Raw genomic sequence first — 17,544 nt, forward strand, 5'->3', positions numbered from 1 at the left:
CACATATGGTGCACTTCAAATATCTTCAAGGTAATTCTGAGATAATCACCAGAGACAAAGCCTGCCAAATTGGGCTTGGATAAGCATCAGCTATTTATAAAGAATGTTATTAGAAGATTATTTGAACTGACATCCCAGCACATTTTCAATAATTTCACAATAATCTTGGCAGGGTTATCAAGATTGTTATCCAAAAGCAGCTTTACAATAACTGCTTAAGTAATCTTTCAAGTATTTCAGGCTCCGGTTATTCAAAAGCCAATAGGGTGGTTCCTGATAATTTTTTTGATAACATTTCAAATATCTAAGGCCATTGTTACTTGAGAGCTGGCAAGGGCAGTTTTGATAACACTTTTAGATAAAAACAAGTTATTTACTTGAGCCCAGATAACCCCCATTTAAAATATCTTTTTGATATCTTTCAAATAATAAGTCCATTTTTATCTTGAAATGCTTGCAGTGTTATCGTTGTACCCTGGATAAAGCTGCAGAAAGAAGCCTCCGCATTTTGTACATCTTTCATGTCCCTACCACCAATTTTTTTTACCTTTCATAGATCGCATCGGCTTGGAATTTTTCGTACATCAGGCTCGCAGGCCCGCCAGGGCGCCACATCGAGTACAACAAGATGCCTATTGGAGTTGCGCGAGAATATCAGTAATGGCGCGTTACGGTGTAACATTAAATGACTTCTCAATCCAGAGTCGTCGATCATAATATAAGATCATTACTGCATGCTACTTATGGATTAGTCAAACCGAGCGTCGTCTGATTCGCTCCCAGTCTGAGCTCCGGATCGGCTACTCTTTTGACGTGAAGTATCAGGTGTGCCACCAAAACGGTGCATACGACGCGCCCAGGGCTAGAACCATCAAAGATCAGCCTTTTCGAGGAGTGTTCACGTTGATGGCTACGTACACGCTTAGTATGATTGTTATGTCGAGTATCGAACTCTGGCACGATGGGGATGTCAGCTGCTTTTCAATATCTTACTTGTAGATGGTGAGAGAACGTACCGATTGACCAGGCGCAATCATGGCGATGACCAACACTGCGAAAAGGTAATCAATGCCGACTAGAGATCTAGTCATTGTCAGCAGAGAACGTGAAGGCGTACCAAATAATAGCACGAAGTATAGGACGCCTAATTATACGTCAATACCATGAGATGACAGTAGGGTGCTTGCGGGCTCACCGTCAGTGAACATAATCCTGAACAGCGTTGGAAGGCTCCGGACGGCCTTGTCTAGGGCATTGTCAGCGGATGCCCCCAAAACGTGTTATAGAGCAGGTGTTTTTACAGACGAAGTACGACTCGACGAGCAAAAGGAGAACCCAAACTTTCCGAGAAAGCACGAAGTCAGCTTTACGTTCGTGTACCGTCATCAAAACGTTAGACACACCTGCTTCTCCAATCAACACCATGCCCCAACATACCTTGGCCATGACACCGTTCCCAATCATGAAGCAACCCGGATGTCCTGGAACGACTATAACTACGCGAAATTCAATCAGCACGGTATGTTCATGGGTGCACAATGGAGACCTTACACCGCGTGTCTTGGAATAGTTCGTATAAAGTGGTCATGGCTCCGACGACGATACCGACGTACACGGTCGCGACGACGGCGGCTACCTTGCGATTTCGGCCCCAGAGGGCCCATGTTCGCACTGCGAGCACAACTTTGTTGTTTGAGTGCGCCGAGCAGGTGGATGTTGCGAACGAGAGACGTACTTTCAGAGCCCGCGATGCCAACTCCGTCGATCCCTGCACCACCATCCAGTCATATTCAGCTAAACGACGCAGGGTAACGGGAAAAACCACGGGGAGCTCACAGAAAATAGAGGGCACTGCGTTTGAGCATATGTCAGACCGTAAGATCAGGTGCGAAACAGTCTAGAGATCCAATAAGGCGTCATGGGTTGATGAGGGAACCAGGTTCAAGGACGACTGACTCACAATACACGAGCGCAAGAACCGGGGTGATAAACGCTATGTATCGCGTCCACAGGTACAGCGCTTTCATGATGGACCACTTTGCCTGCCAAATGTACTTGACCTCCAGGTCGAGGCTCGTCAGGGTATCGTACGTCTTTCCGATGCGCGTGCTTCGGTGAGCATCCGTAGCGCTGCGTAGGACTGAATAGTGCGCTCACCAGCACTGTCCCGGAAGCAACTGTAGCGCTGTGAGCTTGATTTTCACCACGTGTGGGGAAGGTACCCACGTATCGCGTACTGAGCAAAAGCAAGCGGACGCCGTCAGTCCGGCTTGTTGAGTCTACGGGTCAGCAATGCAGCAGACAAAGCGAGACGCACCGTATTCAGCCGGGTGACGGTTCGCAGCGAGACCTCCTCTTCGTAGCTCAGGCCAGCATGGTTGGCGATATGCATGCGGGGCTGGGCGAGGGGTCGGCACGAGAAGAGTTTCGGTGGGGGGCAGCCAGCTTCCGAATTTGGGGTCTCGACTCCGTTATAAGGCCGAGAAGTGACAGCGGAAGCTAACCGAAGCATGGAGTGTGCTCGTTCTGGTGTCACCGAAGGACACTGACAATCCTGGCTTGCAAGCTGCATCAATCGTGATCTCCAATCATGATCTGGGGTTTCGTTATTGAGCAATTCAATCGCGCCTCGATCGAGACAGCACTGAGGTCCATACCGGGAGGCAGACTGGCAGACAAGAGAGTCATATTTCTTTTTGTTTGTCCTGATGTCGTCCAAGTGTTGACGCCCTAAGCTCGAGGTTGGCGAGCAGAGGTATACAACTACGCTGTCTGAGCGAGGAGCATGCAGTCTATAAGGATAAGGAGACGCCATTCACCCTTTTTCAACCTCGTTCTATGTCAGGTACGTAAACTGCCTGAGTGCAGGGTCCAACGCGTCACTCGGTAATACGGCGGCTGACATCAATGGTAAGTTATATGAACATAAAAGGGCAAGCACCTCTATGTGTAAACATCTTCGAACCTTCGTCCACGAGCCTTGGGTATGCAGCCATGTCAGCTGTCGAGCGCCTTATAGAATGAGGGTGATTGAAGCACAGCAGTTGCGGCAAGAAGTGGAGCAAGCTCCGTCACGGCTCATCTCAGCATGGCGTCCTCACCTACCCAGACCTATCCTGCACCGTGTGCGGCGATCTCGGGCCGAGCCACTTGTTATTCTTCCAATGAAAACGATCTCGACTTCGGGAATCATTAAGCGTGAAATGATGGCTTTGGATTGTGTGCAAATAAGCCATGGCCAGGACTGGAACTTTTGAAGGAACATGAGCTATTGACAGCAGACCCGGGCCGGAAGAGTACTAATTGAGTCACCGCATGGTGGACCTGCGCGCGGAGACTCAAAATAGCCCTTACTCCGACGCTCCGATTTGGGAAGCCGGCGAGCGCCTATCTAGATCCGAGCGTCCTCCGGCCCGACTACAATCTCATAACCTCAGATTTTGGCTTCCTCGCCTCGACTCTCACCTGGCTGAGCAAAAATGAGTTCAGATCTTCCGTACACGATACGATGTATCGCGACTCTCGAAGGTACGCGATCCCTCTTCTCCCCATTAATCATCAATTTACTGTAAACTCTTCCTACTCACTCACTGCCTGCTTGCCCCACTCACAGGCCACCACGACCGCGCCTGGCAAGTAGCCTGGAACCCCGCGAAACCGCTCCTCGCGTCTTGTTCTGCGGACAAATCGGTCAGAATGTACGCCTACTCAACTAAACCCAGCGTCAGCGCCGGCTCCGACGATCCGAGTGCAGTGGGCGCGGGGCGAGCAGACGCGATCGCGCTCACGCACGTCTCGACGATCCCGACGGGGCACACGAAGACTGTACGGAGCATCGCGTGGGCGCCGTCGGGGCGCACGCTCGCGACGGGCTCGTTTGATGCGAATATCGGGGTGTGGGAGCAGGAGGAGGGCGATGGGGATGGCGAGGATGGTGAGAACGGTGGTGGGGGCGGGACGAGGGAGTGGGAGTGCGCGACGCTGCTGGAGGGGCACGAGACGGAGTGTAAGGGCGTGGCGTATTCGGCGGGCGGGGAGCTGCTCGCGACGTGCAGCCGGGATAAGACGGTGTGGATCTGGGAAGGTGGGTGGTGCTTTTCCTTGTTACGCAGCTCTTTCGTGGTCTTATGCGGTTCTGCGCGATGCGGACAGTACACCCCGACTCCGACTTTGAATGTATGGGTGTTCTTATGGAGCACACTCAAGATGTTAAATGCGTCGCGTGGCATCCCTCTGAGCAGGTCGTATCCTTTACTTTTCTCTCCTTCCCTCCCCGTCCCGCATTGCATGCCCATCCCCCCTCGCACACTTAGAACACAGCTGATCTCGAGGCAGACAGATCCTCGCCTCGGCGTCGTATGACGACACGATAAAGCTGTACGCGGACGACCCGGATGAGGACTGGGTGTGCGTCCAGACGCTCGCAGGGCACCAGAGCACAGTGTGGGCGCTCGCGTGGTCCCCGTGCGGCACCTACCTCGCAAGCGCGTCGGATGACCTTACGATCAAGGTGTGGAAGCGCGCGGGCGAGCATCGGTGGGAGGGTAATCTGGAGATCAAGGGCGCGCATACGAGGAGCATATACTCGATCAGCTGGGGGAAGGGGAAGGGGGATGGTGGGCTTGGGTGGCTGACGAGTACGGGGAGCGATGGGAAGATCAATGTCTGGGATATTCAGGTGATTGACCTTGGTTTTGGTATAGATTCTGATTCTGACTCTCATCCTCAGGAGCCACCAGAGGGCTCGAAGGAGCTGGAGCATAAGCTTATCGCGTCGCTGTCCTCGTCGCACGATATCAACGATGTGAACTCGGTGGCGTGGTGCGCGCGTGCTGGGTACGAAGACATGTTCGCCACGGCGGGCGACGACGGGCTCGTGAAGGCGTGGGTGGTTGTCCCGGCTTAGATGTAGATTAGATGTCGAGATGACCTGGCTAGATAAGATAAAGATTTGGTGACTCGATCGGAGTCACGGTCCGACGACCTCCAAAAGCGATTGAAAATGTGTATGTCGAAGTTGTTCACCATCTTGATATCCTCGTTCCCGATGCCCATCCTCGGCCTCGCATCCTCGTCAACACCGGTCCACCCGGCCCACTTCGACATCGAGAAAGTGATTCGGCCAAACATCCTCGCACTGCACCCATATCGTTGTGCTCGAGACGACTACCAGTCCGGCATCCTCCTCGACGCGAACGAGAACGCGCTCGGGCACTCTATCCCTCCCTCGTCCTCTCAAAAGCTCAATGACAGCGTCATCTCACCCGACGCACTCCACCCCGAGTTGCAGAGCATGCTCGGTCTCGACCTGCACCGCTACCCGGACCCGTCGCACGACACGATCAAGCGGCGCATCGCGCACTGGCGCGGGCTGCCCGACGAGAAGCGCGTGTTCCTGGGTGTGGGCTCGGACGAGGTGATCGATCTGCTGATGCGCGTGTGTGTTGCGCCTGGGGGAGCGGAGAAGATTCTGATCACGCCGCCGACGTACGGGATGTACTCGGTGTGTGCGAATGTGAATGATGTGGGGATTGTGAAGGTGAATTTGGAGCTGGGTGGGGACAAGGGGGAGGGCGGGGAGGAGGGGCGGTTCAGTGTTGTGGTTGATGAGGTACGTAGGTCGGGGTTGTTGTGGGTGTTCTGTGGGTGTTCTAACGAGTGTGGGCGTGCGTAGGTGAAGAAAGCGCTGTCTACAGATCCAGGTATCAAGCTCGTCTTCCTCTGCTCCCCGGGCAATCCGACGGGCACGTTGATAAGCCTGAATGCGGTGCGCGCGCTGCTCGAGTACGAGCCATTCAAGGGCATCGTCGTCGTCGATGAGGCGTACATCGACTTTGCCGGGGACGCGAGCAAGGTCAGCGCGGCGGCGCTCGTCGAGGAGTACGCGAACCTCGTCGTGCTCCAGACGCTGAGCAAGAGCTTCGGGCTCGCTGCTATCCGGTGCGTCCTCTTCCTTCTCATTCATTATATGCATCGTCTCATGAACCGAATGCAAATGTGTACAGGCTAGGCGTCGCGCTCGCCCAGCCCCCGCTCATCCAGGTCCTCACGAACACCAAAGCGCCATACAACATCTCCACGCCAACCGCTCAGCTCGCGCTCGCCGCGCTCTCGCCCCAGGGCATGGCCGGCATGCACACTAAATCATGCACACTCGTCTCCTCGCGCACCCAGCTTCTTTCCGCGCTCGCCCAGTCCCCATTCCCCGAGCTCGGTATAGGAAAGGCGATCGGCGGGAACGATGCCAACTTCATCGTCGTGCCCATCCTGGACAAAGCGACCTCAAGCAGGCCGGACAACAAGCGCTCGGAGATGGTGTACACCGTGCTTGCGGAGGGCGGGCTCGTCGTGCGATTTAGAGGGCGCGAGGCGGGGTGCGAGGGGTGTGTGCGGATTACGGTCGGGACGGAGGAGGAGAACAGGGTGTTGTTGGAGCGGTTGGAGGGCGTGTTGGAGTTGGATGAGGAGGGGCTGGATGGGGCGTTGAGGGTGTTGTTGGGGAAGAGGGCGGGGGAGTCGTAGAGGTTGAAGACATACATAGACTACCCGTTCTCTTTCGCGATCACGTCGCGCGTTGGCCCGGACGCGGATATTATGGACGACGTGAACGTTGACCCCTTTTACCATCCCAAGGATCCACATGTTATGAACATGTTTCGGTTTCTTTCTAAGCGAGATCCACTGACGTAGCTGACGGTGATTAGCGCCAGATGACCACTGAAACTTTGCCAATAAACTTCACCCTGGAAACTCTCCTTCCTTGTCCGAACACCACATTTTTATATAAACGCGTCACATTCACGGGGATCATCCTTAACAAAAGCCCTCATCAGCTCCGCTCCCTACACACAATTCTATAGCTCTAGCGTCGCCTCCCTCTCGCTATGCCAGGCCCCAAAGCGCACAAAAAGTCCAAGTCGGGCGCTAAACGCAAGCCGCAGACAGAGGCCAGCACTCAACACGCCAACGACCTGTGCATCGACGTCGACGATGTGCTCGGCTGGAACGCTCTTGTTGATCTGTTGTGCGAGAGGCTCGAACTTCCCGGTGCGTCATTGCACGCACCATTCCCTCTGACCTGACCTGTATCGCGCACGATACAGATCTGAGCACGCGCAGCGGGCTGAAGCGCGTTCATGCTGATTTCGACAAGATCTCGGAGCGGCTGGAGGATGTGTACAAGGCGAATGCGGCTAATGAGCGTATTCTGGGGGGGATCATTAGTATCTACACGCTCATGTGTGCTGATTCGATTCTGAGGAATAAGTTGTTCCATCAAGGTGCGCTATCCTATTACACCGTGTACTGCACCGAACACTGACGTTTTTCTATATTCTACTGTATCGACAGGCCTGCTCGCAAAGCTGATGCCCCTGATCAGCAAAGCCCAGTCCGCCGACTGCCGCCGCCTCGCCATCCGCGCGCTCACAACCATCACACACCACAGCGGCGCGGAGATCCACTCGGAGATCCTGCTCGAGGCGCCCGCGCTCATCAAGGTCCTGCAGGAGCACACCGACGACCTCGTCGTCGCCGAAAACGGCATCGCGACGCTCGCGCACGCCGCAGGGTCCATCATGAACGACATCACCACCTACGGCGAGAGCGGGCCGCCCGCCAAGTACATCCGCGCGCTGAGGGCGCCGGAGCTGCTGCGCGTCGTCGTGGACGCGGTGCGCCGCCCGGGCGCGACGTACCAGCTCATCGCGCACGCGACGGAGCTGCTGCAGTGCCTCACGCTGCGGTGCCACCGGGAGTGCCGGGCGTGCGAGCCGGCGGTCGCGCTGGTCGTTGCGAATCTGCGGAGCAGCGACATGTTCGTGCGGTGTTGCGCGCTCGGCGGGCTGCTGCGCCTCGAGGCGCTGTCGGCGGAGCAGGACCAGCGGGTGAGCGATCCGGCGAAGCTGATGGCGGGCGTGCGGCGCGGGTTCCCGGAGCACGTGTCGGACGCGATGGTGGCGTATGGGCCGCAGCGGTGCGAGGTGACGGGGATGATGCAGTGCGCGGCGGTGTATCAGCGCGCGATGGTGGAGTATGCGGGGGCGCGGGAGCGCGATCTGCATACGCTGGGGGCGACGCTCGCGGATCTGGTGCTGCGGAACGAGTTCTCGATCGCGGAGGGCGCGTTCGGGACGGAGGACCTGCGCACGGGGCGGCAGACGATGGACGAGGATCTCGGGCTGGGGTTCACGCGGTGGGTGGACGCGCTGCCGCTGTGTGCGGGGGCGCTGCGCGTGGGGAAGCATCCGGAGAGGGCGGATATGGCGGATATTCTGCAGATGAAGTTTTATGTGATTCGGCAGCGGGTGATGGATGCGGTGAGGCTCGCGGAGGAGAGGATCGAGAAGGGCGGGAGGACGCATCCGTATTTCTTTTATGTGATGACGCTGGGCACGGATCTAACCAAGGGTCTGCGCTGCGCGAAGAAGGCGCTCAGGATGGGCGATGTCAAGCCCAAGGCCAAAAGCCAGGACCAGGGTCAGGCGGTCGTTTCGTCTCAGGGGCAGGGGCAATTGCAGGTGAAGGGCATGACGCCCTTTGTGCGCTTCGCGCTGATGCACCGCGCGGTGGAGATGGCGGCGCATCTGGGCGTGGAGCGCGTGCTGGACTCGGTGGTGGGCAACCGCGCATGGGAGGAGGGGATCGCGTTCCTGACGAGCGCGCTCGACGATGCCAAGGCGTACGTCGCGCAGGCGCCGCCGGACGCGCGGCACATGAAGAACGTGGTGTATTGGTATGTGTGCTTGATGATCGCGGTCAAGGGCCCGGATTTGGCGCTGAATCTGAATGAGCTGGAGGTGCGTGGTTGTCCCCTCGTTGAGGGTTGTGTGGTAGCGGCTAATGGTGCGTTGTGGTTGTCAGCCGGCGCTGCAGCGTCTCAGGATTGCTGAGGAGATCGGGACGATCACGGGCACGCCGCCGCCCAAGACGCAGCTGCGGCTGACGATGCAGAATATTCTCAGGTTGTACGCGCCCGCGCACAAGGAGTGGGGCAAGGTCGTGCGGCGGTGCGATGCGCTCAGCGAGGACGTCGCCGCCGAAGAGGCGCGTGCGCCCCTTGATGAGGAAAAGGCGTCGGGCGATTTTGCGGCGTGGCTCGGCGAGCTGAAGCTCAACGGCGACGGCAGCGATGGAGATGGAGATGGGGATGGGAGCGGCGTCGACGGGCACTCGGATAGGTTCGGCGCGTATGGGGGTGGTGGGTGTAGGCCGAGGCCGCATGCGCATCCCAAGGTCGCGCCGAATAGGGTGGCGTTGTATCGGTGCTCGTGGTGCGGGAATCCGAGCGCGGTGCTGAGAAAGTGCAGCGGGTGCGAGAAGGCGAGGTGCGTGTTTTTTTGTTGGCGCACATTAGGTTCAAGGGGTGAGCGCGCCGCAACAGGTACTGCGATCAGAAGTGCCAGGGGCTGCACTGGTCGTCGCATAAGGGGGCGTGCAAGACGTGAGATAAGGGTACGTTGTTAGAGTCCGAGACATTCGGGCTTGATGATAGCACTTTGGTGAGTGTTTTTTTTAATGTTTAGCATTTCTACTGACCTTTTCTCAGCGACGCCTGTGGTTCTTGACTTTGTTGTAGCTTCCTATCTCACACCACGACGTTGGGTGTGAGTAGGGAGACGGTATGTCCTTGGAGTTGTACATTGGAAGACATTGCCATATGTGTCAGTGCCCCTGTTCCTTCGAGTTGCGAGGAACGTGGACAGTCTGATGCTTCATTGTCGCGCTTGTCGTTGTGTTCTATTATGTACTTCTGATATTGCTGTGTGTAATGCGAACAACTCGTGTACTTATCTAATGCCATGTTTTTGATGTGAGACATGTCATGACATACGGGACGGGGATTAAGCGTTAAATTGGGCGAGGCTTGGCCAAAGTTAGATCCGCATAGGCGTTCCGTGGGGAAAGGAACAGTCTCACCTCCACCTCCTCATCGTCAACGCCCGTTGTCCCAGCCCCCAGAAGGTTAGAACTTTGCACGCTCACACCACGCCTCATCTTACTCTTATTGCGCCCCGTTCTTCCAGGCCAACTGTTGCTGATTTCCATCTCGATATTCCGCCTTTGGACGAACGCACCGGCCGTTTCCGAGATCCTAGACGTGCATAAAATTTCCGCCCTCGCGAGATCTTATAATGTTGCGCCTTCTTGCCAGACCACTCGCCCGCCCTTGCACCCGCCCCGCCTCCTCCAACCTCCTCAGATCCTCCCTCTCCCTCAACACCCACCTCAGAAAAATGGCCACCGCCAACACGCCCGCTTTCGTACGTGCAACCCCCTCTATCTGCGCGTAAGGCTGACCAGGATTGCATGCGTAGAACAAAGTGCTCTACGCCCCCCTGGCCGAGATCGATCCTGAGGTGCAGAACATCATCGACAAGGAGACCTGGCGGCAGTTCTCGGGGCTCGAGCTCATCGCGTCCGAGGTGCGTTATATCCCCTCTCTCTCCTCTCCTCATTTTCCGGTCATCGACCCCATCCCCCACTCCCTGTCGTCGTCGGCGTGGCTGATCGCTCGCGTAGAACTTGACCAGCAGGGCAGCCATCGAGGCCAACGGCTCCATCCTCACTAACAAGTACTCCGAGGGTCTCCCGGGCGCCCGCTACTACGGCGGCAACGAGTGGATCGATGAGCTCGAGGTCCTGTGCCGCAAGCGCGCGCTGCAGGCGTTTAACCTCGACCCCGCCAAGTGGGGTGTCAACGTTCAGCCGTACTCTGGCAGTGTATGTCTTCTCTCCTTTTTCACGGCTGGGGATAACGTGTTGATGGTATCTGTAGACCGCAAAGTGAATACTCTTATGTCGCTATATGCGTTTGACATGGACGATGGCTGACCTGTGGATGCTTTTGCTCGCAGCTTCGCCGCATTGACTGCCATGATTCAACCTCAGGACCGTATTATGGGTCTCGGTCTCCCCGATGGTGGACATCTGACCCACGGCTACTACGTCAGTTCACTCTATCGCTCATGCTCGAGACCATCGCGTACTGATTCTGTCTCCAGACCGCTAAGAAGAAGATGACCGCCTCGTCCATCTACTTCCAGTCCTTCCCTTACGGTATCGACCCCACCACCCACCTCATCGACTACGAGGGTCTCGCCAAGCAGGCCAAGATCTTCAAGCCCCGTCTCATCATCTGCGGTGCCTCCGCGTACCCCCGCGACTGGGACTACGGCAACCTCAAGGCCACCGCCGAGCGCGAGGGTGCTTTCCTGATGGCCGACATCGCCCACACGAGCGGTCTCATCGCTGCTCAGGAACTCAACAACCCCTTCGAGTACTGTGATGTTGTCACTACCACCACGTGAGTCTCGCGATGTCCGAATCTCCCTCAACTACGGTAACTTAACATTTGTGTTCAGCCACAAGACGCTCCGTGGCCCTCGCGCCGGTCTCATCTTCTTCCGCAAGGATGGTGACAAGTACGCCGACCTTGAGAAGCGCGTCAACGAGGCCGTCTTCCCCGCGTGCCAGGGTGGCCCCCACAACAACGTTCGTGTTCTTCTTTGATACGCCCCTCGCACGTGGAATAGCCTTTTCTCACCATCACCAAAACATTGTTTACTTGTTCAGACCATCGCTGCCGTCGCCACGGCTCTCCTCCAGGTCGCCCAGCCCGAATTTAAGCAGTACGCGAAGCAGGTCATCGCCAACGCCCGCGCCCTCGGCGAGACCCTCGTCTCGCACGGCTACAAGCTCCAGACCGGTGGCACTGACAACCACCTGCTCCTCTGGGACCTGCGCCCGCTCGGACTTACCGGTAGCAAGGTCGAGAAGGTTTGCGATCTCCTCGGCATAACTATCAACAGTGCGTGTTTTTTTTTAACCCCACGCTACTTTAAGCTTTTGAGCCCACCACGCTAACCTTGTCTTGTCGACCCCTCACTCCGCTTCTCTTTCCAGAAAACGCCGTGTCCGGCGACGCCTCTGCGCAGACGCCCGGCGGCATCCGCCTGGGCACGTCGGCGCTCACGTCGCGCAACATGACGGAGGGCGACGTGCGGCAGGTGGGCGAGTTTTTGCACCGCGCGGTGCAGCTCTCGCTCGTGCTGCAGAAGGAGGCGGGCACGAAGCTGCTCAAGGACTTTGTCCGCGTCGCGACGACGGACTCGGGCAAGGAGGGCTTCACGCAGGTCAAGGCGCTGCACAAGGATGTTGTCGCGTTTGCGAGGCAGTTCCCGCTCCCCGGCGCGGACGTGAGCACGCTGAAGCGGCCTGCTGGGATTGAGGAGGAGTTTTAGGTTCTGAGTTCTGGGTGTTATGTTGGGACTGGGACTTTGGGGTGGTTGATGACGGTGACGGTGATTTCTTATGATTCAACTTACGTTTAATTGTATGTAGCGTAGAGTAGGCATTCAACATGATCTACAAGTACAGAATGTATCTATAATGCGAAATGTTCAGTTTTCGGGATATCTAATCAGGTCTCAGGCGAGCGAGACGCTCGGTTTGCCAGAGCAAGTAGAGTGGCCGCGGTTCTCGCAATGACTTCCGAGAACCCGAAATAACATGTATTTTTGGGCAATCTAGTGCGCTAGGCAAGTACAGGATAATGGTAGTGAGGCCGTAGGACACATGGAAGATAGAAATTATAAAGGGAGCGACGTAGCTAAGACGCGAGGCCCGGGGGAAGGAGGGTGGGACGCGAAATAAGTAACTCTAAGACTATCAGCCAGATCACGAAAATGAGTGGATGATAGAACGTTCAGAATAATCGAGTACTTACGAAACAGAACGCGAGGATTCGACATCCACTCATCCTCGCGTTCTGTCTCCGTTATTTATACTCCTCCTCTACGAGGGTGCTCCGCCTTAGGAGCTCTGTCGGGACTCAGACTGGTGTTAGTCCCGGTCCTCGACGCGGAAGCAACCCGTAGTTTCAGACGCGATTGGACGCGTTGGAAAGGAGCAAAACCCCTGTGCGCGACGCCCGGTGCGGGCGACGCTGAAGATACTCGCAAGGAGTGATCTTCGTGCCACGCGTACGAGGAGTACACAAATGGTCACCCAGCGGATGGGCTTCCATGCGCGCGTGCCCCGAGAGCCTGAGGGCACGCTACTGAACATATGGCGCTCGCGCGACGTGCACCACCATTTGTCCTGATTAGATTAGAGTAAATCTTAAAATTTAAACACCATATAGGTGTGACGAACGGGATGGAATATCGTGTTTGTGAATATCGTGTTTGTGAATATCGTGTTTGTGAATATCGTGTTTTGCTACAAAGCGAATGGGGAAGAATCGAACACTGGAGAGATTAGCGGCCCCAATATACACCAACGCTGACCTGCTCTAGTGTCTGTAGTAAATGGCAAATGAACGGGTATCTGCCCTGAGGCTCAGCACGTGCCAGTACGATCAATCATGCCCTGGAGAGTCAACTCTCGACTTGTGCCCGTAGTGAGATTGCAGTCTGGATCTGTGCATAGCTGGTTCAGGTCTATGGTTGTAAACGTCGTTCGGTCGCTGCACGTGGTCCAACCACATAACTTGTATATGAATGCCACGATGACGAGGAGGTTGCACACCACGAGCGAGAGAGCGGTCTGTAATGGTTGTGCGGGCGCAAGCACAAGGATAAATCAGCGACGCGCTGAGGGTGGTGCAATATTATTACAAGGCGTGAGATTATGCACCTTGATGTTGGCGACCAAGGTCGCGGCGTGCGTGGGGTCGCCGAAGAGGATGATGGAGTGCGCGATGGTGACGACGGTTATCGAGAGGGAGGCGGAGAACGCGCAGAGGACCATGACGCGCCGTCTGGCGCAGAGCTTGACCTCGCGCAGGAGCCAGATGGGGAGGACGACGAGTGCGATGTCGGATATGCTGTCTGCTGCAAACAGTAAGTATTAGGGTTTCTAGTCAGCGATGCTGCGCTTGCAAAATTTAGGTTTGTGTTGTACTCTAGGAGGGGGCGGGTGCCGTGCGGTTCATATTGCGCGAAGAGGGAGTGTCGTGAGTACTCACTGACGAGCTGGGAGATGGCCACTGACTCGCCCATGACGCACCCGTTCTGGTGGCAGATGATGAACTTCTGGGTGACCAGCGCGATCCACATCACCCAGAAGCACAGTCCGATGGCCTGGCAGACTAGCCTGGTTCTCCGGCCTGGGTCTGAGACGCGCACAGCAGACCATAGAATGCTAAGGCGTGCGGTCCTGTGAGTTGGACTGTCAATGTGTTACGCGTGTTCAAAACGGGCGTGTACGAACCATACAACGGAGGTGAAGCCCGAAGTGATGAGGTAAGATACCACGACGGTTTGGAGCGGTCGGTTGGGACCTGGGCACCTGGTAATGAGAGAGCCTTTCAAGGCCTAGCTAGGGTGGTTACGCACCGGCCGAGGGCTCCTCGAGCCATACGCATGCGAGGCAGAGGACGTCGAATATGAGCGCTACGCCTGCGTACAGGTCTTCCCACCACAGCGCGAGGATGCGCAGCCTGTGCGCCAATCGAAGGAGCGTGCACGAGATGGCGACGCCGTGGAAGACGCTCGTCAAAACTGCACGCAGCGTGGGGTGACTGCATGAGCGCCTTCTTCTTTATATAGGGGGCCGGACACGAGCATAAGACGTCACTCACTTTTCAGCTGCACAGGCAGGGCGAGCACGGAGGGCGTGAACGGTATATGGTGCATGTCGACGCCGTGTGCGTGGTCGGCACATGCACTGAGGTCCATCGTAGCGAACGCGGGGGCGAAGACGGGGGTGGGGGAAAGCAACACGATACAACCTCCGTCGCGTTGGCTCTCGCGAGTAGATGTACCGTCTGCACGACCGGGGTTATAAGCTAGCCATGAAAAGCGTCCGGCGCTCTGCTATCGGCGCAGCCCGCACTTAGCATGAAAGCGTATTAGTCGCGCTCGGTGGGTCCAGACTCCAGTGCGCTCCTTTGAGTTTCGAACTCTCAAGGGATGTTGGGTAATGGGTCCGCGGAGCCTGAAGGTAATGACACCCGCCGCCTGGCTGAACGTTCCGCTAGTAAAAGTTAACGGGCTTATTGGTCGGCCGTCGACACGGCACGCTTCTCCACGCTTAGTTCGAGGAACCCAGAAGAACGGCAGAGAATGGCACAGAGGCTGAAACCACGGGCGCCCATGATGAGCAGGATGGCTAGTCCTGGTCAGGAGGTGAACAGATCTTCACATGAGCGGTCGTCAGGACTTGGACCTGAGCGAGTTTTAAAAACTTTCAATTGAGGGCAGGGCTTGGCATCCCCGAGCGCATGGGAGAGTTTGGAAGAACAGAAGACTCACGCGCCAGTGCATTGGGCTCTCACGCTGAGGCTCCAGCGCTAGGATTGAGCTTGGCCCGACGAAGGCCTGAAGCACCTGACGTTTGGTACCCACTCCAGCGACTGCTGACATACTTCACTTGTATGTTCGTGGGAAGCGAGCGATGTGATTAGGAGGCCACCTTTCTCCAGAATCTAAACAAGAATTCATATGACGTGACGTGACGCACTGAAACCCCTTGTAAATCTAGAAACCCTTTATGTCCGCAGGAATTTCGAAACCATGGAACTTCTTCGAATACACGATTGTCGGGACCGCGGATTTTGAGCGTTCACGCTGGAAGCTCCCGGCCCGCACGAAGCGAGCGATTAAGGCGGCTAGGGATTGCGAGCGGGGGGAGGGGTTGAAGAGCGATACGGACAGTCAGCCAAAGGGAAAAACGCAAGTTCATCATTAGAGTTAGAGTTATTAGTCATAGAGTCAGTCGCAGAGTGTGTAAAGTTCGCCATCTCCATGGTTGTGGGTATCGTGCCTGAGAGGCAGGTGTTGAGATCAACTGCAGTAAACGTTATCGCGGCAGATCGATTTAGCAGCCGGTCCCCGGAGCGACCGAGCAGTCGGTGGAAGCATGACATAAGAACAAACAGGTTCGAGGTGGTGAGAGAAAGTGCGGGCTGGAGTTGAATTAGTTCGTATAGTCGATCGAGCAGTTGTAGAAAAATAAAGAACCTTGAGGTGCATGGACATAAGGGGCAGCCCGCCTGAAGGCCAGATAGCCTCAATCGAATCAAATACAACGGCTGCCGTGATGACGATTGTCGAAATGTAAACCGCGACGATTGTTGTCTTGTGGTCCCGGGATAGTTTGGACGTGCGACATAACCAGAGAGGCAAGGTGATAAGTGCCACATCAGACACAAGCGCGGCTAGTAACAATTTACAATCAGCAAAGCTGCGAATAAATAGCGGTCATCGGTCTCACAGATGATTTGTAGGATGCCTGTGAATCGGTTGGAGCCGCAGGAAGCGTGCGCACAACGGATCATTCGCTGCACAAAAATGGCGAACCAGAATAGGGCGAAGGAAACTACCGTTGCGTACGCGACGCGCCGCTGCAACGATTTTGGGTTCGTCAAACGTACGATGGAGAGCAAAATACTCATGCGCGCCAGCCTAACAAATCACTGGTGAGCGATTGATGCAGCTGTGGGATCGAACGGTGCGTATGTGACCTACCAGACGACATCGGCGGGCAGTGATGCAGCCATATAAAGCAGCGGCGCTGGCCATGACGAGTTGGACTCTACTTCATTTAGATGGTCATGAGAATGATTTATCGTGCGGGAGATGAAATGGAGTGGCATGACCACGGAAAATAAGAAAGGGCGGAGAGACACACGTGCATATGGCCAATGGACCCACACTAGTGCTAGGCAGAAAGTGTCGCCCACCAGGGCGAGCGCGGCGAAGGCGTCTTCGAGCCAGAGGCGCTGGGTATACAGGCGATAAGAGAGCCGGAACGATGTGGAAAGGATAGCGAGCACGTGGAAGACCGTGCAGGTTACTGGTTATGTACAAGGACGAAATGGAACAGCGATCATGTCAAGTCGGTGTTCATGAAAATGTCCCTTTGCGTGAGCCCAGTGGGCATGCACACAATGTCAACCAGCGAGACGCACCTTGGTGAGGGACCGTCCATTCCAAGTCGAGCGCCATACTTGCGTGCGCGAGCTCGATGCTTCCTCCGCCGGGTCAGACTCGAAGTTTGGTACCAGCGCGAGCGTCCATATGATGGGCGACCAGAACCAAGTTGCAACCTGTTGCAACCCAGAAGAGCGGGCACGCGCCGCCAATTGAGTCGAGGACGCTTGATGGGCCACGCTACCGTATTTGTGGGACGGCAAGACGGCGGGGTCTCCCGGGGGCTCCGCTGTATGTATTGATTTCCACGCGTCGGTGCAGGGCTACGTCAAGTGGCTAAAAACGCGCACCCACATTCGCCCGGTCCAATACGTAGCGTCGGTAATCTGTTCATTCAGTCGAGTCAAACGCTCTTCGTCTAATCGAGGGCGACTCGGAGGCCGCGGCAAGTTTACGAGCTGTGTGGTGTCTGCTGTGTGCAGCGACTTCGTGGGCTGAGAAGGTCGTGTTAGGGAAGACAGAGCATGGGAGAGTTGACTGACTGACTGAATGATTTGGAAATTGTTGAACGTACCGCCAAGAGATGCCTATACTAGTTTAGATGACTTGGAGCCACATGAAGCATCAGACAGGAGCAGAAAAAGCAGCAGCCAGCTTTCAGACAACA

General features: G+C 56.0%; 6 protein-coding genes across 6 annotated transcripts; 4 read left to right on the forward strand and 2 right to left on the reverse strand.

Moving 5' to 3' along the window:
* Positions 1-741: 741 nt before the first annotated feature.
* Positions 742-2,392, reverse strand: CONPUDRAFT_157284 (uncharacterized protein; the record flags this gene model as incomplete). Its single annotated transcript, XM_007774278.1, has 14 exons — positions 742-862; positions 919-953; positions 1,017-1,075; positions 1,118-1,144; positions 1,196-1,246; positions 1,302-1,340; positions 1,404-1,496; positions 1,552-1,683; positions 1,736-1,768; positions 1,837-1,851; positions 1,961-2,093; positions 2,158-2,177; positions 2,227-2,236; positions 2,318-2,392. 14 exons carry the CDS (start codon positions 2,390-2,392, stop codon positions 742-744), a joined length of 843 nt encoding a protein of 280 aa, XP_007772468.1.
* Positions 2,393-3,410: 1,018 nt separating this feature from the next.
* Positions 3,411-4,931, forward strand: CONPUDRAFT_129163 (WD40 repeat-like protein). The gene is made up of 5 exons (XM_007774279.1): positions 3,411-3,528; positions 3,614-4,084; positions 4,153-4,241; positions 4,340-4,678; positions 4,730-4,931. Exons 1-5 carry the CDS (start codon positions 3,480-3,482, stop codon positions 4,904-4,906), a joined length of 1,125 nt encoding a protein of 374 aa, XP_007772469.1. The 5' UTR covers positions 3,411-3,479; the 3' UTR covers positions 4,907-4,931.
* Positions 4,932-5,047: 116 nt separating this feature from the next.
* Positions 5,048-6,522, forward strand: CONPUDRAFT_157286 (histidinol-phosphate aminotransferase; the record flags this gene model as incomplete). Its single annotated transcript, XM_007774280.1, has 3 exons — positions 5,048-5,611; positions 5,675-5,940; positions 6,006-6,522. The coding sequence occupies 3 exons, from the start codon at positions 5,048-5,050 to the stop codon at positions 6,520-6,522; spliced, it is 1,347 nt and encodes a 448-aa protein (XP_007772470.1).
* Positions 6,523-6,884: 362 nt separating this feature from the next.
* CONPUDRAFT_129170 (uncharacterized protein) lies at positions 6,885-9,809 on the forward strand (the record flags this gene model as incomplete). The annotated part of the gene is made up of 7 exons (XM_007774281.1): positions 6,885-7,047; positions 7,104-7,280; positions 7,351-8,447; positions 8,526-8,831; positions 8,863-9,326; positions 9,383-9,500; positions 9,548-9,809. The coding sequence occupies 6 exons, from the start codon at positions 6,885-6,887 to the stop codon at positions 9,444-9,446; spliced, it is 2,271 nt and encodes a 756-aa protein (XP_007772471.1). The 3' UTR covers positions 9,447-9,500; positions 9,548-9,809.
* Positions 9,810-10,176: 367 nt separating this feature from the next.
* Positions 10,177-12,411, forward strand: CONPUDRAFT_84283 (glycine hydroxymethyltransferase). The gene is made up of 9 exons (XM_007774282.1): positions 10,177-10,262; positions 10,317-10,424; positions 10,522-10,722; positions 10,778-10,785; positions 10,857-10,947; positions 11,004-11,305; positions 11,364-11,493; positions 11,575-11,809; positions 11,905-12,411. Exons 1-9 carry the CDS (start codon positions 10,236-10,238, stop codon positions 12,240-12,242), a joined length of 1,440 nt encoding a protein of 479 aa, XP_007772472.1. The 5' UTR covers positions 10,177-10,235; the 3' UTR covers positions 12,243-12,411.
* A 930-nt stretch (positions 12,412-13,341) lies between these two features.
* Positions 13,342-14,681, reverse strand: CONPUDRAFT_92331 (uncharacterized protein; the record flags this gene model as incomplete). The annotated part of the gene is made up of 6 exons (XM_007774283.1): positions 13,342-13,548; positions 13,639-13,835; positions 13,970-14,160; positions 14,215-14,284; positions 14,340-14,504; positions 14,585-14,681. The coding sequence occupies 6 exons, from the start codon at positions 14,679-14,681 to the stop codon at positions 13,342-13,344; spliced, it is 927 nt and encodes a 308-aa protein (XP_007772473.1).
* Between the last annotated feature and the right edge of the window lie 2,863 nt (positions 14,682-17,544).

This window comes from Coniophora puteana, assembly GCF_000271625.1.
Source record: "Coniophora puteana RWD-64-598 SS2 unplaced genomic scaffold CONPUscaffold_12, whole genome shotgun sequence".
NCBI lineage: Eukaryota > Fungi > Basidiomycota > Agaricomycetes > Boletales > Coniophoraceae > Coniophora > Coniophora puteana.

What these genes read in the sequence shown, in the direction of transcription:
- CONPUDRAFT_84283 (XM_007774282.1), top strand. Translation starts at nt 10,236, where the DNA reads ATGGCCACCGCCAACACGCCCGCTTTC. An exon ending in CCGCCAACACGCCCGCTTTC is followed by an intron (nt 10,263 to 10,316) that starts GTACGTGCAACC and finishes TTGCATGCGTAG; the next exon opens with AACAAAGTGCTCTACGCCCC. An exon ending in ATCTGACCCACGGCTACTAC is followed by an intron (nt 10,948 to 11,003) that starts GTCAGTTCACTC and finishes TTCTGTCTCCAG; the next exon opens with ACCGCTAAGAAGAAGATGAC.
- CONPUDRAFT_129163 (XM_007774279.1), top strand. Translation starts at nt 3,480, where the DNA reads ATGAGTTCAGATCTTCCGTACACGATACGATGTATCGCGACTCTCGAA. An exon ending in CGTGGCATCCCTCTGAGCAG is followed by an intron (nt 4,242 to 4,339) that starts GTCGTATCCTTT and finishes CGAGGCAGACAG; the next exon opens with ATCCTCGCCTCGGCGTCGTA. An exon ending in TCAATGTCTGGGATATTCAG is followed by an intron (nt 4,679 to 4,729) that starts GTGATTGACCTT and finishes TCTCATCCTCAG; the next exon opens with GAGCCACCAGAGGGCTCGAA.